This window comes from Harmonia axyridis, chromosome 3, assembly GCF_914767665.1.
Source record: "Harmonia axyridis chromosome 3, icHarAxyr1.1, whole genome shotgun sequence".
In the NCBI taxonomy this organism is placed as follows: Eukaryota; Metazoa; Arthropoda; class Insecta; order Coleoptera; family Coccinellidae; genus Harmonia; species Harmonia axyridis.
Window position 1 is genome coordinate 14,126,165 of NC_059503.1, and position 23,541 is coordinate 14,149,705.

Below are 23,541 nucleotides of genomic sequence, written 5' to 3' on the forward strand. Positions count from 1 at the left end.
TTTCGCTACCTGCACTTACATCATCAGAATCTGTAACGGTCATATCCAAGCCAGGTATAGCTTCGCCTTCTTTGATGTCTTCTGGAATCTCTACGAAATATTCTCTTCTATCGAATGAAGGAGTTTCGTCGTTTACATCAATAATTTTTACTGTAGCTTGGGTAGTGGCTGTTGTAAGGTCGTCATTTCCTTTCTTACCATCTATCAGTTCACATGCCTGAAATGGAAATCATAATTGTTGATCGAACACACTTCCGATTAAAAAAAATTATTGGAATCAAGGTTGAGATTACCTTTATTGTCAATATAATTTTTCCCTCTTTGTTTTCTATGGCTTCTTTATCTAAAGGCCTGGCTGTCCTCAATTCACCAGTCACAGCATCAAGAAGAAAATAGTTCATGGGATCTGGAACGAAGTTTGAAATAGAAAAAACAGGTACGTTTTGTTTTTTTAAGTGAAGGTGTATAAGGCAGGTGTCTTACTGAAGATTGATTCAGTAGTCCCGGGATGAAATAACGCAATCTGAAGAGAGGGCGCATCATAATTTTGGTCAACTTAGCAATAATGTCACTTTGTGATATATGCGATTAAAAAACTCTGAAAGAGAGTTGAATTTTGTTTTTTTTTTAATATATGCAATAATTTCCACCTACTTTTCATGTTTTGACATTAATTTCGTGGTGAATTTACAAAAGAAATATATTGAACGAGACTGTTGTTAGTTTTTATTCAAATGAAGATCTCCCTCAGAGGAGGTTCCTAAATATGAATATTTTCAACCTGTTTCATTTTATCTGACCACCCTATATCTTTTATTTCCATAGTCTTTTTTACGCCTCTTTAACTAGAGACAAATATTATCCGAGTGAAGAATCTTGTATAGGCTCTCACGTACATATTCCATAACGTGGCCAAAGTTGGAAAGAACTTTTATCTGGAAAACCTCTCTGTCAGAATGGAAATGATTGATTTCCAGTAAATGATGAAAGATTATTCACCCACGTCATTTTCGAATACAGCTACTGACTGATATGGCGCTATTGGGTGGTTTTCAGGTTGCAACCTCATATATTGAATTTGATAAATTGTCGTTTGGAAAAGTCTGACTACATTTCCGAGTACTGACATGAATTCAATGAACGGCTAGAGAAGCTTTCCAAATTGATCATTTGATAAAGCTAAATCAAGAAAAAAAAACGATAATATTTGAAAGAAATTCTTCCAATTTCTAATCCGGGAAAAATTATAATATATATATTGTGTATCTCTATTTGAGTGCACTCCAGTACACAGTGAAGTATTATGGATCAACTGTACCAGAGTTTCATTTCTATTTCATATCATATCAATATATGCAATTTGACGCATAGTAACTACAAACTCTCGTAGAGCTAGTTGTCCGGAGTACCCATAGAGTAATAAACATAGATAGAGGGAGTATACGCAATTCTTACATGTCCCCAACATAGTTAGATTACGTTGTGATATATTTTCAAATCCATAATTTTACTCTATCGTTATGAATGTAAATTATATTGAATGAAATATATTTATTTGAGTGATCACCGATTAAATATGCAAATTTGATTATTTGGAATCCGATATTTTTCCTTATTGTCGAATTTATAATAAGCAGAATATTTATTATTTTCTGTATCTACCTGCTGAAATCCAAGGTTTGGCAACTTTTGCTCTCCTAGTGTCATCGGTTGTTTCACGTCGATTGGCGCGCTTGAAGTTTGTTTTCTGAATTTCTGATATATTTAGGTATTTATTTCAATATACTTTGAGTTAATATGAAACGTTGATTCACTATGGGACATAAGAATTGCGTTCTTTGTGGAGAAACTCGCGAATTGAGTGAAATATCGTATCACTGATGCGTTTTCATTTCCGCGCGCTTCATGTCAAATTCGATAATTCATGTTGGGGACAAAATTTGCTCACTGAAAATGACATATGCTCCCTCTATCTATGTTTATTACTCTGAGGGAGTACCAAACTTGACGTTCTGTGGTACGTCGCTTTCCACAAAAAAGGAGAAATAAAATTCAATTTTCGCAAAAATTAGCGAAGATTTCATGAATACTTTTGTTATCATAGTCAGATTTGAATATAGGCAATCAATAGTCGAGTCAATATCGAAAAAAATACTTATTTTGGTTGTAACATTTCTAATATCACTGAGTAGGTATATCAGACTCATTTTCCTCTTGAAAAAATACGATGGGACTTTCACATAAAGAAAATTAATTTCCCCGAAAAAAATATCCGATGCTTTTTCGCCTCCCTGCGGAATAATAAAATAGTTTTTCCACTCACTGCTGACCATCTCGTAAACGACCTTCCTTGGTACTCCCTTATCACCATCCTCTGCTGATAGCGTCATAACTAGAGTGTTTATGGGTGTGTTCTCTGATACTTCAGCCATCAAGGAGCCCTTGAAATGGGGAGGGGTATCTTGAATATCCGAAACTTTAATTATTACTTGGGCTGTGCTGCTGAGCTTTCCATCCTGTAAAAGATTGAGGTAGTAGTGGTTGTCATGTACAGGCGAAAAGATGATGGAGAAGTTTTTGGGTCAATAGTTTCGGGAAAAATAAAGCTGGAAACTTTTATATTTGAGCGGAAAAACTGAGCCTGCGTCTGATGTACAAAGTTTTATATTCCGCCTCGAAATTTATCTTTTTTATCAATTAGAAAGTTAAAAATCCTTGTGGGGCATAGAGAGAAACGTAAACTGGAGACTTAGAGTGAAGTTTTATCGACTATCTGAAGAAGCTTGAATTATCTATGAAGATACAGTGAAATATCAACTAGGACCTTATTTTGAAGTTTTCCTTGAATAATGAGAAAAATAATGTCCAACGTTGGGATCTTCAATTCAACATTTTCATATTTATTTTATCTTCATTTTTTTACTATTTGTTTAAACACATTCGTCTGATGAAAATATATTTAAGTATAAAAAAAATATATAAATTAAAAGGCTGAAGCACCTTACGTCGATGGCCATTTGTTTAGAGGCAATAAACAACTGTTACTACTACTACTAGTTATAAGAAATTTCTAAATTTCTATATACAGGATGGTAACAGACCAATTGAAAAATCCCCGGTCTACCATAGTGAACCACATTTTTTTGACAAAATTTTTGGCATTTTTTTGAGGTCTGAGAACAGGAAAAAGTCGCTGGAGGTCAGATCTGGCGAATACGGCGGATGCAGAAGCAATTCTTTGCCCAACTCATGCAATTTTGACAGTGTTTTCATTGATTTGTGGCACGGCGCATTGTCTTAATGAAACCGCACCTTTTTTTTCTTCAAATGGGACCTTTTTTAAACGATTTCATCCTTTAAACGATCTAATAACGCTATATAATAATCGTTGTTGATGGTCTGGCCTTTTTGGAGGAAATCAATGAATATTTCACCTTGCGCATCACAGAATACTGATGCCATAACCTTGCCAGCTGACTGTTGTTTGTGTTTTTCCTCACTTTGGATTAGGTTCATCGTGTGCAGTCCAATCACCTGACTGTCGATTGGACTCCGGAGTGAAATGATGGAGCCATGTTTCGGCCATTGTCACATATCGACGAAAAATTCAGGTTTATTGCACTTAAACAGCTTCAAAAACTGCTCAGAATCATTAACACGTTGTTGCTTTTGATCGATTGTGAGCTCGCGCGGCACCCATTTTGCACACTGCTTTTTTATTTATAAATATTCGTGTATTATATGATGTACAAGTTCAGATGATATCTTCACAATGTCGGCTATCTCGATCAACTTCACTTTACGGTCATTCAAAATTATTTTGTGAATTTTTTTGATTTTTTCGTCGGTGACAGACTCTTTTAGACGTCCACTGCGTTCACCGTCATCTGTGCTCATTTTACCACGCATAAACTGAGAATACCAATCAATGATGGTTGATTTTCCTGGTGCAGACCCCGAAATCTCTTCATCAAGCCAAGATTTTGCTTTAACTGTAATTTTTTCCTTCAAAAAGCAATATTTTATCAGCACACGGAATAATTTTTTTTCCATCTTTTTTCAAATAACAACAGTAGCTACACTCACAACGCAATATTTCACAAACTAATGGTCGGACTGCTGTCAAATTTTGACACGTATCTTCTGAAGGTTGGTACTAACTAAAAATCATGTGCATCAGACCGGGGACTTTTCAATTGGCCTGATATATATTTATAAAACAGTAACTTTTACGGTGAACACCGAGACAAATCAATTTATGTTTTCACATAAACATATGGATTTAATACTAGCACCGCCATCTGTGCATCAGACCGGGGACTTCTCAATTGGCCTAATACATATATTTATATAAAACAGTAACTTTTACGGTGAACACCGAGACAAATCAATTTTTGTTTTCACAATTGATACATTTCATCTTGAATTAAGTGAACACATTTTGAAATACCTTAAACGTATTACTGCTAGTTGCTAGTCCTTCATTAAATAGAATTCGAGAATTCCCTCTCAATTTTCGGGATGGAGGAAGAACGAGTCGAGTTTTTCTAGTGGCAGAATGAAATAATAATAAAATTCAGCACTCACCGTTGCTTTCAGTACCAACTTAATTAATGGCTTCTCGGAATAGTTGAGTTTTTCGTTGAGTATTATGGCACTACGAATATAATTCTTCCCCTTATCTATTGTTTGTATTTCGAAAAACTTGCAGGCATCTGGGAATTTCGGTAGATTTATACAGGTAACGAGGATGTTGTTTCCGGGACTATCCTTGTCGGTAACCAGGATATCTTGGAATATTTTTGTTCCTTGGAGTGTACCCTCACTCACTGTTATTTCGTATGAACTCTGAAAATATAAATCATAATAATCGAAAATAGATATAAATTGTTAATGCAATTTGCAAGAATTAGTTTGAACTGATAAGTCACTATTTTGCGCTTATTTTGGGGTGGTTACTTTAATCTAAATCCCTGTAGTTTGCTAGAATTTGATGTAAAATGGTTTCAAATGCTTTAGTAAGACTTATACAGGGGGTTATTAAATGAGTTTGTGAGTTTTTATTGGGTTAAACATTCGTTCAATTATTTTTAAAAAAGCTTTAGGCTTTTTCTTGGGGATTTACACGATTACGAAATTAATTTCTGTTAAAGGAATTTTGTGAAATATTCTACAAAAAAACAAAAACGCGAAACCCACTGAATTTTTTCGATTCCATTAACAGAAGATAAGAAAATTTATTCATGAAAACAGGTACAGAAATAAATTTTAACATATAGTAACGGTGCACAGTTTATTCAATTCTGAAAGTAACTGAAATGTTTCAACACCCCACAATTTTCACGAAATTATAATTCCATCTTCCTTTCTCCACAATCATCAACACCTTCAATAATGAAAGCCTTTCAAACACAAGACAGCTCCGTCATCTAGAGTAATGGTTCATCTCTAAAAGTTCGAAATATCCAAACAAAAGGTACATTTTTAATGGGAATTGAAAAGGAAGTCCTTATTCCTTTTCTGGATGCATTGATAGAAGGGAAGCCGAATGGAAAGCTTGGACATATATGCCATATAGAAATCCTGATATATCGTCAATCGCAACTAAAATGAGGACTTTGAGTATTCCTTCAAAATAGTGACTATCAGCTCGTTTCGAGGATTTGTCTTCTTTTATTAGGTGTACAACTTTCGCTGCTTTTACTTTAGATCGTCATTCGTAGATGTCATACAATAAGCTTAGGTATTTGTAAACGTAACGTCATCGAAATATTAGCCGATTTGTGACTCTGGATTAAATAAATATGTCAGCTTACAAGCTAAATTTTCGTCATTTGCGTAATTTCTGCTTTGCTATGGAGAAATCTGCGACTGAGGCTCATCGAATGCTCTCAAATACACATGGCGAGGCCGCTATTTGTGGAAGAACGTTCCGAGAGTGGTTTCAACGCTTCAAGAACGGTGATTTCGACGTCGAAGACCAGCATGGCGGTGGAAGAGAGAAAGTTTTCGAAGATGCAGAATTGGAGGCATTACTTGATCAAGACTCGTTTCAAATGCAACAAAAATGTTGAAGGCGGAAAAGATTTTTACATCGCATTGTGACTGGAAACGAAAAATGGATTCATTATACGATAATCCCAAGCGCAGAAGATCATGGGGATATTCTGGCCATGCTTCCACGTCGACGGTCAAACCGAATATTCACGGTTCCAAGGTCATGTCCAGTATTTGGAGGGACCAGCTCGGCGTAGTGTATTATGATTTGTTCAAACCGACTGAAACAATCACAGGCGAACTTTATCGAACGCAATTAATGTGTTTGAGCCGAGCATTGGAAGACAAACGGCTGCAATACAATGAGAGACATAAAAAAGTGATTTTATAGCATGACAATGCTAGGCCTCTTGCTGCGAAAGTGGTCAATAAATACGTCGAAAGTCCTACCACACCCGCCGTATTGTCCAGACATTGCTCCCTCAAACTATCACTTATTCCGATCAATGTCACACGGCCTGGCTTACCAGCACTTCGGGTCTTATGAAGAAGTAAAAAATTGGATCGATTCGTGGATCGCTTCAAAAGATGACCAGTTTTTTCAACGCGGGATTCGTACGCTGCCCGAAAGATGGTGGAAGGTAGTTGCCAGCGATGGACAATACTTAGAATCATAAATGTATTACCAGTTTTTTACAATGAAGCTTCAAATTTCGGAAAAAAAACGGCGGAAGCAAAGTTGTACGCCTATGTAAATTAATTATCAATTTGTGTTAGCATTTTATGAAAAGGGAATAAAACCAGTATTATTTTCCAAATAATTTTTCTCGAATGAAATATATTTTATTTCTTTTTATCATCAATTATTTTCAAATAAAAATTCATGCCTTACTCATCATGAATCACTATAAGTAAAAGAACACTTTCCAACTACCCATAAAATATTACACAGTCGAGGTCAACAAAATTCGAATTCCATTTCGAAAATGGAATTTTAACGGGAAGGATTCCGAATGACCCCTGCAGGACCATTCCGGTAAAAAAAACAATATGGATAACACATTTCGTCTCGTCTTTGCCGCTTTTTCCCCGCATGGAGCCAATATGTAAAATTGTTCACTTACATTCTGAAACTCTGGAGCGTTGTCGTTTTCATCAAGGATAATAACTGTTACGGGCACAGAAATGATATTGGCTTTTTCTTCCGTTTCTGTGTTGGCCTCGTCCTCCATGCCAACAATAATGTTGAGTGTGCTGTTAGCCTGTAAATTAGAAGTAGCTATTATCCTGATTACTTTGTGAGTGGCGCATTTTAGATATAATTGCACAAGTGGAAGTTTTAAGTGGGCGGTTGGTGCGAATGTATTCAAAAATGTATGAATGTGAAGGCAGCCTGGATGGATGGTTTTGAGTCACCCTGAAGTACCCTCTTCGAATAGAATATGGAATTCTCTATGAATAACTGAAACAGTGCACCTATGCACAGGTCCAAATTTAATATGTATTGGGAACTTTTGAAGTTAAATTGAAATGGATGGCATCTTACAATTGTAGAATACGTTCTGAAAAGTTGAAACTGAACTATTGCAAGAGTGCGTTTGTTTCCTTTTCAATTTTTCAATATCTTGCCTCTTATTCCCATCACTTCAATTGCATCAACAATATTCTGTGTGGGTAGCAGATTTTGTGAAGTATTTCCATCATAGATGGAATTCACAAATAGACAATGTATTGGATAAACTGCGAATCATAAATAATTCAAAAATTAAAAGGTCGAGTCAGAGAGATATTGATCATTTTAATATTCCATTTCTTATTTAAAATGTTCAGGTTGAAAATATTACTTTGTATTTCAAATCATTGTTTATATTTCAAAAAAGTACATGAATTCAGCTTCAAAACACGGTATCACACAAAGTTGTCACATCTAACATTCTTTGTTATGAATTTTTAAAATTGGACAAGTGAGTCGTTTAACTGAATAATGTCCTTCATGATTTCTTCCTGAGTTTCTTTCAGTACTTACAAATGACAACTGATTTTGATAAAACAATTTTCAAACGTTGTTGGAGCGATTATCTCTTCATGATTGACTGTCATAAAACATAAGAAATGTCAAGAATAATATACAGTGCTGCTATTATAACCATTTTAATTCGTATCATTCTGATTGGAAATCCTTCATTTCACAAATTGGCGAAGGCGCCGGTCACTTTAAATTTATTATATTGTCAAGATTTTCTTTGAATATTTTTTGTATAATCCTGATATTTTTTGTTGTGAAAACTGCTCAACTCACAAAGGAGTTTTGTTATTTCGTCAACATTTTTGCCGATACATTGTTTCAATTCAGGAAGAATGAAAAAGATACTTCAAATATGTATTCATTTTATAATGTAATGCATGTAGCTTATTTCTGAAACAGGAAGACAGACATTTTGCAAAGAATGTATCCTAGTGATTGAAACCATTAAGTGGAATTCACTGTATCTAATTATAAGAGTAAAATGCATATTATTCTTAAATGTACCTACTCAAACAAATCAATTTCTGAAGGAAATCCATGCAATATGATTCAAAACTAGGAATTGTGAGTTGACTGAATTCATGCAATATTGATTGTAATGATTGTGCACCGAAGTACGAAACGAACCCTTGAAAGGGAATAATCCATATTAGTGTGTGGTGTTATAATACCCTTTACCCAGTATTCACATCGTGCATAGATATAAAGCCTGAATCAGATTTTCCTGAACACATGATCTGATCAAGTTATTAACCCAGCACTATACTTATATGAAAACAAATGGTGTTTGTGCTTCAGTCATTAGTACAACATTTACCCCACTGCCATGAAATATTGTAATGTTGTTGAAAAAACTTTCGTGGAGGTTTCTGGCAAAGTATAATGTTATCATAACAGTTCCTTGAAAATCCGTACAGAGAAATAGAGCCCTGTGCATTCGCCATTTTGTCTCTCTCCCTTTTATGTATTGAATTAATTCACTTTGAAATGCTTTCCTTTGAAAATGAACAAGTTAATTGAATGTTATCCTAACGAGTTTACTTGATTTTTCTTTAGAGATCGCAGCAATGTGAGTCGAGTAAACTAGTTCTTCATAATGGAATGGCTTTAAGAAGTCAGTTTTAGTAAAAGAACATCAGATCGATCATAAGCAACTGCAGATCAGACTTGAAAGAATGAAACATATATTGATATCCCCATAGATCAGATTTTGAAGTCAAGCGTTTTCCATTTTTCCAATAAGAGGTTTCATTTTGAATAGCCCGCTATATGGCCAGCTGTCACTTTTGAAGCCATTGACCTCTCAAATATACCTACTCGTTTTTTTTTATATCAAAATGAAATCTTTCATTGGAAAACCTTTTGTTGAATCAAGAATAATTCATACCCATCATCATGTGATGAGAAACAAATTGTATTGGACGAACGATGACGTCAATTTGAAGTTTGTCATGTGCATTTTTGTTGATTTGGGTTCACTGTTTTGCTGCGAATTTAGACATAAAAAATATGCTACTTATTTCGAAAGTTTGAACAGATTCATTATTGTTATTATTGATATTACTTGAGCGACTAAGATTTGACATTTGGGATCACAAAATATCTTCTTAAACGTCTTCCTTCGGGTGTCTGTTGATATTTTCCAGACGAAATGATATCTGCATTATACAGGGTGTCCCAAAAAGACCACGTCAAACGAAAATGGATTGAAGATCAGAATGTCCTCTACCTGATGTGTTATGTGAAAGTCTCGCAGTTCTCGAGATATTTGATGTTTTATGAAAATGTTGAATTTTTTCACTTTAACTGCTTTCTCTCATGGCAAAGGTACAATTAATTACTTTTCGAATAAATTTTTTTCCGTGAATATTGTTGAATGATTGCTTCAATTTATGCACTGAAAAATAGCACAAAATATTATACAGGGATTCTGAAAAAAATTGTTTGAAGTTCACGTTTTGGAGAAAGTGTTTTTTTCTACCTAATTCGATTCAAGGTGATGTAAAAAAAAGCAATGGACCTTTTCTGCATGTTAAGTTTAAAAATTGCCGATTCTCTAAGGATTTTGAAAAAGTAACATACAGCTCATAACCTTATTCAGAAAAAAATATATATTCAAATGTTTATGGAACATTTCTGTGAAAACATAATTTTGTAACTTTTCCCAAAAAACACAATTTTGCACATTCTGTGCGGTCAAGTATTCCTATTCTCTGGACCTCAAACCCATACAAATTCTCTTTAGGTTAAGGATTATTCAACTCAATACGCTCTATTAGTGATGACGTCACACACCGCCATTTTAGTTCTCCTGTCAGTGTTCGGAATCTAAACAAACAAATTGTCATTCAAATTAGTACGTTGTCGTTGAAGAAATTGGCTTATTTTAATAAATAAGATTATTTATATATTAATTGATAGACAAAAGGCACGAGATTAATGCCAGTAAGTTCGAACTTGAAGTTCATCTAATAAACACGGCTTTTTACAAAATCTGGGGAATGATACAGGATTCAAACTTACTGGAAATTAAGTTCCTTCTGTCTATCAATTAATACTGAAATCTTCGTTCTTCAAATACTCTTATTTATGAAAAAAAAGCCAATTCCTTCAACGACACCGTACTAATTTGAATGACAATTTATTTGTTTGGATTCCGAACACTGACAGGAGAACCAAATATGGCGGTGTGTGACGTCACACTAATAGAGCTTATTCGAATTGTCTATTCCGGATATCTCGTCGAATATAAAAAGTTTTATTATCGCGTTCGAGTTTAACACATTTCCCGATTCAGCTATTCTTTCAATTCGAAATAAATCACGAGACGTGTAACCCGGTAATCTAGGTGGAGAAATCACGTTCTGGCTCCAATACTTACTTCATAATCAAGCGGCTTGGCCACGGTCACGTCCCCGGTTTTAGGATTCACCTTGAGTACATCTGTTCCTTCTAATCTGAAGAGAACCGTCCTATTTTCTGGATCCGATCCCTCTAATGTGTAAATAACGGAACCTACAGGTGTTGCTTCGGATATGGCTAGGTTGTTCATATCCATCGTGAAAACTGGTGGGAGATTTCCATGACAACCTGCAATATAAAGGTAATTTCAATATCACTGAGTTTTGAATTATATGAAAACGTTCGGAAACAATTTCATTTGGGAATATTTCAGATTTCAGCTATCGGAAACAAAAGGTTTTTCCTTTTGATACTGCCGAAAATTTTAGCAATATGAATCATATTGAATGTTTAGGCCTGAGACGTTGAAAAAATTTCGTTTATTGCGTTTTTGTTTCACCGAATATGATAAAATTTAATTAGAATTCTACAAAAGCATTTTTCAACCAGTATCTATTGATGTCGAAGGAAAAGGTAGATAATAAATTAAAATTATTATCCTCTTCAGATTTCATCGTTTTGATACTTCGAATACAGGGTTAGAATTATTTAGAGGACCACTACAGGGATATCGAAAAACATTAGAGATACAGGGTGGCTTAAATTACAGAAAAGTTGCGATATTTAGGGATCAGTGTGTTGGTGTTAACAGATCCAAAATTTTCTTTTTTTCTTTATAACCCATTTATTTCTGGAGATAACTTCAGGAAATTCGGTTTGTAGTCATTATCCAATATACATATAGAGATTCTAATGGTGTCATCAGATTTTTTTTGTTTTTCGTTGTTTCTGAGACGCAATAGTCAATTTTTTTCCTTATGGTCGCTACAATGGTTTTCCTTATGAGGTAATAAAGAAAAAAAAATACGAATTCAATAATTTATCACACTCTACAAATTCTACGTACGCAAATTTGAAGAGTTGTTACGTGAAATCATCAGTTGACTATCACGTCTCTGAAACAATGGAAAACAGAAAAAATCTGAAGACACCATTAGAATCCCTATATTAGACAATTACTACAAACCAAATTTCATGAAGTTATCTCCAAAAACAAATGAGTTATACAGAAAAAAGTTCGATTTTCAGTTTTTTCGAGATAACTCGGGAACCATTGGAGATATTTTGGATCTGTTAACACCAACACACTAATCCCTGAATAACACAACTTTTTTGTAATTCAAACCACCCTGTATCTCTAACAGTTTTCGATATCCTGTAGTGCCCCTCTGGCCTCTAAATAGTTCTAACCCTGTATATTAAAATTATTGATATGAGAACATATTATAGGTGCCTTCTTTTACAAGAATGAAGAGAAGAACACCCAATAGAACAGTACGAAAAATAAAATCAAGGGAACAGAAAACCAACGACTAATAGACTATTTTCTTCATATTCAGTGAAGTTGCTATGACATTTCTCAATCTCATCATTAATGTACCTAACAAGGCTCATTTTGTTTTACATGAGCTTCAAAATGCTCTCCAAAAAGCCTCCTACTTGCAGAGAAATCATCGGATGTTTATTTCATTGTTAAGTAGAAGGTATGCCATTAACGATGGAAAACGATATCAGCCAAATTGCTGCCACGGCTTCGGTTGCACGTTGCGCCGTCTTGTTGAAAATAAACAGCGTTAACATCAATATCTTCCAATTCCGGCCATAAAAAACTATTACTCACAGCTCGGTAGCGTAATTCATTTACTGTAACAGTTGCACCAGCCACATTTTGGTCTATTTCAAGGACCTAATCAGCGAAGATATTACGTTGCTTCTGATCGAACGGCTTTGGTCTTTTGTTAACTGAAATTGAAATCCTTAAGAACTTTATATGAAAAATGAAAAATACGGTTTAATGTTGTTTGTGGAAAGCCCATTTTGCAAGATCGACAAGGAATCAGTTGTTGTTTAGTGACGCACACGGTTTCGAGTCTTCACATTAACTTGTCCCAACAGCTCAAATTTTTCCATCAGTTCCACTATTGCTGACCGAGAAGGTGCTTCACGACGACCAAAAGTGCTTTAGTTTTGCAAACTGCAAAATTTTCACCATTTATGTAGCGAATTTCAAAAATTTTAATGCGCTATTGAAGCTTTAGTAAGGATTCATCAAGCCAAGTAGCTTGACATTTTAACCAACTACAACTTGACTTGAAAATAAAGCCCACGAAAAATTACATACTTAAGCTTGACTTGATTTCAGATATTTATTGCTTGACTTGATATCAAGCTACTTGATATTACTTGAGCTTGATATGCACGCGTCGCACGGCATATATTTCTGCAATCACGTGCGCGCTTAGACTAAATAAGGTGATTCCTCGAGCGCCGAGAGACTGAAGCATTCGCCAATGTTTCTTTATTAGTATTTCAAACATTTCTATGAGATCTATTGAAAGGTTTTGGTAGTTTAAGAAATTACTTTCCAAACTTGACAAAAATGTCCAAAGGTGTTTTATCAACGCCAGCATCTTCAGCTCCTGTTGAAAGACAATTTTCCAGAGCTGCTCTTACAGGTACAAAAACACGCAATAGGTTATGCGACAAATCTATAAAATGCCTCATGTGTCTTAGATCCTAGATGGAAAATTATGAAATCAAACAATATTCTCAATATTAATAAACTATATTTTTTTATTAGTTTTATTTTGTTATGATTTATAGTGATTTAATTTATGTTTCTATTTAAAAAAAGTTGATATTTCCGGTTCTTTTATACAATTAGATTAATAAATAGAAGTGTTTTTTGCAAGATTCCTTCTCATTTCATAATTTTCTTTATGATGGGACACTACACAATAAAACTGCTCAAAATCAAGTAGCTTGATATGATTCGAATACTTGATAAATAAATACTTGACTTGAAATCAAGTCAAGCTTAAGCCAAGGAGCTTAAGCTTTTCAGTAATGACGTAGTTTTTATTTGTCAACTTCTTATAAACCTTATCATCGTAAAAACTTTTATGGTAAGAATTGATGATGATGTTCCATAATTTTATTTTATTATCATTATTATTTGAATGAATAAAATAAAATGAAATATAAGTTGTATATTCAATCCGTAAAGAAAGTTCATTGCTCATTTCATATCTACAGAAAAATTGATAATGAATTAGTAAATAATTAATTAATAATGTATTTAATTAAATTAATGAATTTATATCTTTTGTGAAAGGAGATACCATTTGTTTTTTCTTCTCAAATTTTTCGATAGGTAGGTATGTGTATCTTCCTCAGCAGTGGATTTCCCAGGAAAAATTTTTTCACTCTCTTTATTGACTGACCACTCCATACCTATTTGTTCCAAGGTTTTGTTCACGCCTTTTTAACTCCAGACTAATATCATTCGAGTGAATAATCTTGTATAGGTTCTACGCGTCCATATTCCACAACATGCCCATAAAACGTGGCCAAAGTTGGAAAGAACTTTTTTTTCTACACCGCTGGCGAGTGAAAACGCTTTGTCAGGATGGAAATGATTGATTTCGAGTAAATGATGAAAGATTATTCACCCACGTCATTTTCGAATACAGTTACGGACTGATATGACGCTGTTTGGCGGCTTTGGGTTGTAACCTTATATATGGAATTTTGATAAATTGCCGTTTGGAAAAGTCTGGCTCTGTCCCGTACATTTTCATGGAGTGAGATGAAGGTAATGTACGCCAAGAGAGGTTATGATTGCACATGTTCTTCCGACGTATGGTTGATTGAAATGTTACAATGGGTAGAGAGGGCGTGGATTAATATCTACAAAAAAAATTCAAGGTGTGTTTCTTTGTTGGAGTATAAGATGAGTTTTCACCATAAAAATAATATATTATTTTATGTTCAAGAGAAAATTCACCTATCCTTCAAATGAAATATGCTATTTTTTCTAACCTTTCGAAATAATTATGTATTATATTCGTAATAATGTCAATATTCATCTCTGGGGTTGATTTATAAAGGGTGTTGGTGAATAATTGCGACAAACTTCAGGTAGTGATTCTGTATGAATAATAATTATCTTTTGTTTTTGTTATATAATTTTTGTTCGCAAATGATTCGTCGTTGAAATACGGGGTATTTTTTCTTAAATTGACTATATATTTCTTGCTATGAACTAGAGCAGAGTCTGGAGAATACGGCGGATGGGGTTGGACACCTCATTTCAAAATTTCCAAGTATGTCTTGACCACTTTTGCAACATAGGGTCGAGCATTATCATGCTGTATCATGTCTCTTGTTGTATTGCGGCCGTTTGTCTTTCAATGCTCGGCTCAAACGCATTAATTGAGTTCGATAACGATCGCTTGTGATTGTTTAAGTCGGTTTTAACAACCCATAATACACTAAGCCGATTTGGTCAATCTAAATACTGAGCCATGACCTTGGAACCGTGATATTCGTTTTGACCGATGACGTGGAAGCATGGTCGGAATATCCCCATGATTTTCTGCGCTTGGGATTATCGTAAAGAACCCATTTTTCGTCTCCAGTTACAATGCGATGCAGAAATCTTTTCCGTCTTCGCCTTGCAAGCAGCTGTTCATAAGCAAACAAACGCCGTTCAACATCCTCGACTTCAACTCGTACGGCACCCAATTTCCTTGTTTCTGAATCATTCCCATGACTTTCCGGCCTTTTAAAATGGCTTGTTGCGTCACTCCCAATGATCCTGCCAATTCTTGATGCATTTGACACGGGTCTTGATCAAGTAATGCCTCCAATTCTGCATCTTCGAAAACCTTCTTCTTCCACCGCCATACTGGCTTTCGACGTCAAAATTACCAATCTTGAAACGTTGAAACCACTCTCGGCACTTTCTATTACTAATAGCGGCCTCACCAGAGGTATTTGAGAGCATTCGATGTGCCTCAACCGCAGATTTCTTCATATTAAAGCAGAAAATTAAAACCTCCTGCAAAATGACGAGAATGTTCGATCGAAAATAACTTCATGATGAGTCACAAATCGACTAACATTTCGATGGCATTATATTTACAAATACCTAAGGTTATTGTATGACTTTTATGATCAGTTTATATCGACTACTACTTACCGCTACAGCCACCTATTGCAAAATGGCGGTAGCAAAGTTGTACCTACACCAAGTAATTTTCCTTATGAAAATCAGTGAATTCATTCTAAACCACTATACGAAGGTTTCTTATAAAATTGAAAGAATCGATCAAGCGATTTCCGCAAAGAATCAAAATGAATTTGTGCTGAAGAACCTAGTGAGAAACGTAGTGAACACCCTTAATGTGATCTATTGCTGGCAACCAGTCACTATGAACGATTGGTTCATAGATAGTAATGAACTTTAATGGGTTTTTCTTCTTTAAAATTCCAGTATGTTCAGCATTATATCCTTTGAACGTATTAACTTTGCAAAATCTTTAAGTACAATCCGATAAAAGACATAAAAACAAGTGGGTCAAGTTACAAAAGAAAACTCCAGTAATCAAATCGGAATGTCCGTTTTTACATCTACCTAATCCGTTGACGAAGCGATCATTAAACGTTTATAAATTCGTAATTCGATTGGGTTCAACGTTGGCCTGAGCCGAGAGTAAAAAACAATTCATGACATGAAAATTCGATCCAAAGTTCCAAGTTCAGAGTGATTGCTGACTTGGGCTTTAACGAATTCGTGCATTTAAATTGGAATTTAGAGAGTTTTGAATGAAGCACTCTGAGATTCACAGGTCATTAGCATTCATGTATTCGGGCAAAGGTAGGGAGGTGGACAAAATGGAACTTTTTGCACTGGCTAGTTGGTTTCGCCTCCTGAATTTTTATTTCACTTCGGAACATCAGAGACTTAGCGGAACTCCTTCAGATTCCAGTGTTACTTTCTGGAAAACTCATGAAAGTGGCATGAATCGCTGGAGTTTTAATTATTTCTCAGATTGAATATTTGAAAGCTTTGGGAACGACAATAGGACAATTTTTTGCTCATTATTTTCAGAACACTGACTCGTGAAAATTAAGGAATCTTTGTGTGATTTTTCTTTTAACGGTTTGAACATTTTGTCGTAATTTTGAGCGAAGCTTGAAACTGATTTTTGTTACATACACGCAAAATCTCAGCTAAGTCGTGAGAAGAGGTTCGTATAACCCAGGATTTAAGACCACATACTGTTGAAGAAACTGACAACATCCTTAGGAGCCTTGATTGTTGCTTTGACTGACTTTCCCATATGAATGGTTCTTAGACCAGTCAACCCTGAACTTTTGCACACTATGTGTTCAGCTGTTTCAATATTCATTCTACAGAGCTTGCAGATCTCATCTGCTGACTTCCCATGCGGTGTAAAAGATATTTGCACTGACAGTGGCCTGTCAGCATTCTCATAATTACCTGAAGCTCAGCTCATGGCAGCTTCTGGTATAGGTCCTATTGTTCGCCCGCTGCCTTATATTCCACAAAAAGGCTTAGGACCAATAGTTGTTAACCTTGATGCTATTTTCGCAAGTTCATCGGCTATTTCATTCACTTCAATTGATCAATGTCCCAGACCCATAGTAGAGTTACTTTATTGGCTCTGGTCAGTTGGTTTATGTTATTACGACACTCCAATGTCAACCGAGACCCCTGGTTATATGATTCCATGAACCTCAGCGTGGCCTGGCTATCTATAATGTTATAAATATGCGCCCCTTTGAAGTTCGTTATCAGACTTTCTTGAGCGCACGTATTAACCACTAATATCTCGGTTCAAGAAATAAAGGACTCAATTCCCAGGTTTTCAGAGATCCACAGTTAAGGTCCATGCACCCAAATGCCTATCTCTGATTTTGGTTCATTGGCATATAGAGGACTTTCTGTCCAGATCATTTACGCAATTTATTCCACTGAAACAGTCACCATTGAAGATAGTTAGCATCATATCTGATGGCTTTGCCAAAACAGTTTTAATTCAATATCCTCAAATGTCCCATCCAGTTTCCAGGTCGGAGCATCTCATTGCGAGGTTTTATTATTGCTTTTAGTAGGCTACATTTCCTCACATGTAGATGTAACGGAGGCAGATCATGTATAGCCTCAAGCTCTGCTGTGGGAGTTGTATGCATAGCCCCCGGAACACCAATACAGGTCAGCCTCTGCAATTTCAATGTATGATACAAGAGCACAGATGAAAACCTCAGAAAAAACTCTGGTCACTACATAAGGGGAACTAAAAATGATACTTTCCACACTACTAAACGTCACCAACTTCATCAATCTGGGACCTTCCATTACAGACAGCACTGCGATTTTTTGAAATGTAGGAGTTAAGCACCCTGTATTTAGGGTAAAACATTGGATGATATTCAATGTTGAGCAAGAAAAGCAGCTGAAAATTGAAAAATCAAACAAAACCAAACTTTGTGTTATAAGTAATGTTTTTATTGAATCTTGAAGTTTGCGAATAATCTTGAATATAATAATTCAATTGATGCAATGTAGATTTTTGGATTTCTCGAGAAAGTTTACGAATCGGAAGTTTCTGGTCTAAAGATTCAAATTATCATAATCTGAATAGCACTTGAAGAGCACAACATTCGATAACAAAAGAGGCACTCAGTCTATCATTCTCAGGCTTATTTCAGAATTCAAAACCCTCACGAACAATAAGCCGTTCCAGGTTGTTCCCTATCTCTCTCTCCTGATAGAAAGACGAGATAGGACAGGATTGCAGAGATGTAAAATCACAATGCCCGAGTTTAAGCCATTCAAATCCAAAATCGCTCAGAGCAGTGGCGTTTCGTCTCGGCTGCAGAGAAGCATTACAGGAAAATAATTTCATGAACGTTATTGGATCTATCGAAACATCCTTACAGTTGAAATGAAAAGGTTTACGTGGGTTATTTGTGAATAGGAAGCTGATGGTTAGGTTTCATGTGTACACGTTCTGTTGTATTCGTTCGAACTGAACGGAAAAGCACAATAAAAACATATTTCGTAGATATTTCAAAGGAGCCATTGTAGAGTGTTTATGTTTTGTTGTGTGAATTCATATAATTCTGTTCTCCTCTTTTCATTTATTTTGTGAAATATTATACGAACTGACAAAGAAACTGCAACACCAAGAAGGAGCTGTTTAAATTCAAAATTTTTTATTGGTTAATTCATAGACATTATAGCAAGCAGTAAATGATTTAAATATGGGGAAAAAATGAAGAGTTTTCAATTTTTTTTTTAAAATTTGTTAATGATGTGTTTGTCCCCAACACGTCTCGGCATTGATGCAATATTTCTTCTCGAGGGATACTATCTCAAGCTACCTGTACTTCATGTCTCAGAGCCGCCAAAGTCCGTGGGGGCTGGGGTTTATTTCCAAGCCTTCTACCCATGATTTCTCAAACATGCTCTATGGACGAAAGATCAGGGGATCTGGCCAGCCATGGCAAAAGATTCACATGGGTCGCTTCGAAAAAGTTTCAACTAACACTGGCAACATGAGTTCGGGCATTATCTTGCGGAAATATTGGATTCTCGAGCCGGTTAAGGTAAGGGAGAAGATATTGCTCCAATATTTCTTGAAGGTAACGCGGCGCTGTCATGTTACCTCGAATAAAGACTAAAGGTAACCTACTTGCATGTGCAATAGCATCCTATACCATATCGCCCACTGTCCGTTGTACATGACGCTCAACATCAAACTGAGGTTCACGTCTTTCCCTCCGACGTCGTCTAACCCTTCTTCGGCCATCATGTGCACCCAAAAAGAATCGAGATTCATCAGAAAATACGACCTGATGACATTCCACATTCCAATGTTGACGTTCTTTGCACCACTGTAATCGTTGCCGGCGATGCTCAACTATCAGAGGTAACACAAGATGAGATTCATAATGCTGCAGCTCAAAAGACCTTATCCGGCGGTTAACCGTTCAGACAGTTACAGGATGGCCTTGTTCTCCTAACCACTCATCAGCCAGAGATCGAGTTCTCGAAAATCGGTCTCTAATGACCATAAGTCTTGGACGTCAATCTTGAACTTCATTTGTGCCACTTCGATGTCCGGTGCCTACTCTTCTTCGATTTTGGCCATTATCAAACCACGCTTGGCAACATCTCATAACAGTAGTTGGATTTCTGTTCGTAAGGTTAGCGATTTCTCGAAATGACAACCCCGCCTCCCGTAGACCAATAATTTGACCTCTTTCAAATTCTTTTTACTGGCGATAAATTCCGGGTACACGTGCTCTAGGCATCTTAACAACAACTAAACATCGACTTTCGATCTCCTCGAACAGCTGGTTTGTTTCAAAATTTAAAACACTTGCCAAAAACGACTAAAATATTTAAGTAACAAAAATTGTATACATGAAAAAACCTTCACGATTTTTTTTCTCCAAATTCAATCATTTACATTCGAAACATTACATTATCAAGATTATGACTTTAACCCTTTGTATCTGGAAAACAGAGCTTGTTATATAGGAATTTATTTTCAATAAAACAATTGTTTCATCCGTCGCCAAAGTTATTGAACTAAAATCTGGACCACCCTGCTTTGATTTCTTCATTTTTGGCTGGTATCAAAACTAACATCAACTAACCTATATCTCAAAAACTAGAGTTGCTGGCAGTTTTGAAATCATCACATTGGAAACATTTAATTCATTTTGTTCGCCTTCGTAACAAAAGCTGAATACATAATCGACCAGATTGAAAAGTTTCATTCAACGTACAAACGAGTCAATTGAAGTCATTCAGAACTGGAAATGGATGTATTAATTCCGGCGGAATGCTCACTAACGACTCGGAATCTCTATCGAAACATTATTCGCTGATAAAAGGAATGAATAACATTTGTCAAACGTCTTAAAGCTTATCTCGTAATTCGAGGGGAAAATAGGCTATTTATTCTGCTTCCAATTGTCGGCCAAATTACCTCAATCAACTGCGCCATCCCTATGAACCGAATGAGAAAGTAGAGAAATGCAAATGGAAGAGTTTCTTCTGTTTTATGACATAGTCGTGTGGCAGCGGCAGGTGGGATCGGTACTTGGATGGGAGACCGGCCTCTCAAGATTCTCTATTCAGAGATTATGTAAACTCCTCAGAGTAATAAACATACATGGAGGTAGCATGTCATTTTGAGTAAGCTTATTTTGTCCCCAACATGAACTTTCAAATTTGACATGAAGCGCGCGGAAATGAAAACATATGTGAAAACAAGTGATACGATACTTCACTCAATTCGCGAGTTTGTCCACAAAGAACGCGCTTCTTATATCCCATAGTGAATCAATATTTCATATTGACTCAAAATATATTGAATAAATACCTAAATATAACAGATTTCAGGAAACAAACTTCAAGCACGCCAAACGACATGAAACAACCGATGATACTAGGAGAGCAAAAGTTGCCAAATCTTGGATTTCTGCAGACATATACAGAAAATAATAAATATTCTGCTTATTATAAATTCAACAATTAGGAAAAATATCGGATTCCAAATATTCAAATTTGCATATTTAATCACAAATCACTCAAATAGATATATTTAATTCAATAATACATTCATAACGATATAGTACAATTGTGGATTTGAAAATATATCACAATCCGACAACGTAATCTGACCATGTTGGGGACATATGAAAATTACGTAAACTTTTTCTATCTATGTTTATTACTCTGTGGTAAACTCCATCCGGAGTTATTACATGACGAAAATTGAAATCGCAATAGTGTCACTTAATCGAAAGGGGTTGAAAAAAATTAGGTCAACATTAATGTAGTTGCTGAAAGTACCTACCCACTCCAAGCGATAGATATTGAATTCTGAACTTGAGTAAACATCATTCCGAGAATACTTGTCTTGAATTTCTCAATAAACATGCTTCTTTGAGGTGGAAAACGTTCCCGTCTCCTCCATTAGGTATTTCAAATTGAGGGAAATTGTGTAGAAATTGCAACTTCTACTTGTGTTATATTCTGCACTCTTGATATTTATCATGATAATAGGATGCTGATAATATTTCTAACATCATGCTGGAAGTTTTCAGTGTTTTAGTATATGCTTCGATTAATACAAAATACATAGAATAAACTCTATCTTGGAATAATCAGCAGAATACTGCTTGAATCACTGAAAAAAGATTGAGGTAATACGATTCGAAATGTCATGTTTTTTCTGAAAGCCATATAGACATATGGCTTTCAGAAAAAACCACTCAATGTACCTATTCGTCCACCATCTATCGTTACTTTGGACAATAACTCGAAAGAATGACAATGTATATTAGGCACGATATGTCGCAGAAGGTAAATAAGTCTTTCTGTTTTCGAACATTAATCTTCTTTACTCTTACATGGTCATCATATGTTTCAAAAGAGAAATATTGTCTAGGAATTCGGAGGGTCAAGATGAAGATGAAAGGCCTTAGTTGCCCATTACTATTGGGGTTATTACCCCTCCAATAACAGTGACCCGCCATCAGGCACAAAATAACTCCCCTGGGAGCTACATAGGTGTAATATTTCGTTCTTGAAAATTTGTAATAAATAACTATGTAAATGTTGAGGTCGTTCAAAAATATATTCTATTGAGTATATTCTATTCTATTTTGTATTTCTCTTTGTAATATTAGGTTGGGTAAGTTTCACAAAACTTTTATTGAAATAACTGTTGATTAAGATATAAGTAGCACATATTCTATGTGTTTTCGTAATTATTTCAGTTGATTATTATTTTGTTCTACTAGATATAGAGATAGCTAGTTTAACGCAATTTTTCGAGGTACAAAAATTTTTTAAAACTCCTTACTCGAAGTATCAGCATTTTCGAAATTTTCAGAGAAATTTGGCTAGAATATTGCACTATGAGGTTCACATCATATAACAGCGTGCTTAGACTAAATAAGGGTATTCCTCGGGCGCCGAGAGACTGAATCATTCGTCAGTGTGACTTTATTAGTAGTTTTCTCCCATTTCTATGAAATCTATTGGTAGATTTTGGTAGTTTCAGAATAGTTATTTATAATACAAGTGCAGAAGGCATTGATATTCTTCCACGAGTTCAAAATTCAAAACGAGCCACGAAGTGGCGAGTTTTTGAATGAACGAGTGGTAGAATAAGCCTTCTGTACGAGTATTATACATTATTTTCTCTAATTCATTGCATTTTCTTTGAAATTAATGAAATATTTCCATAAATATAATTTAGTGATTTTTGCATTGAAAAATGTTGGTTGGCAGAACTGATTTCTTTAAGGCAATTTGATGAATTGACAGATAAAGCCGTAGCGGAATGTTCGGAGTGCCAACATAGAATAATAAAATATAACCATGAAAACTGTGCGTTTCTGACATATTCTCGCACGATTTTGTTCTACAAGATGTGGAAGAATGAACGGAATAACCACAGAATTAGAGAAAGATATTTCTCTAATTCTACCACTCGTTCATTCAAAAACTCGCCACTTCGTGGCTCGTTTTGAATTTTGAACTCGTGGAAGAATATCAATGCCTTCTGCACTTGTATTATAAATAACTATTCCAAACTTGGCCAAAATGGTCAAGGATTTTTTATCAATGCCAGCATCTTCAGCTCCTGTTGACAGACAATTTTCCAGAGTTGCTCTTACAGTTACAAAAACCCGCAAAAGGTTAGGCGACAAATCTAAAA

At 35.4% G+C, this 23,541-nt stretch overlaps 1 protein-coding gene across 2 annotated transcripts in view; it reads right to left on the reverse strand.

Moving 5' to 3' along the window:
- Window positions 1–23,541, reverse strand: part of LOC123676175 (cadherin-87A) — a 158,171-nt gene that overhangs the window by 10,893 nt on the left and 123,737 nt on the right. For both annotated transcript variants that reach the window (XM_045611908.1, XM_045611907.1), the window contains 6 exons: window positions 10,905–11,113; window positions 7,122–7,259; window positions 4,588–4,848; window positions 2,324–2,516; window positions 294–406; window positions 20–217 (listed from right to left, as the gene is read on the reverse strand). In XM_045611908.1, coding sequence (XP_045467864.1) covers window positions 20–217; window positions 294–406; window positions 2,324–2,516; window positions 4,588–4,848; window positions 7,122–7,259; window positions 10,905–11,113 — 1,112 coding nt within the window. The remainder of the gene's footprint in view (window positions 1–19; window positions 218–293; window positions 407–2,323; window positions 2,517–4,587; window positions 4,849–7,121; window positions 7,260–10,904; window positions 11,114–23,541) is intronic.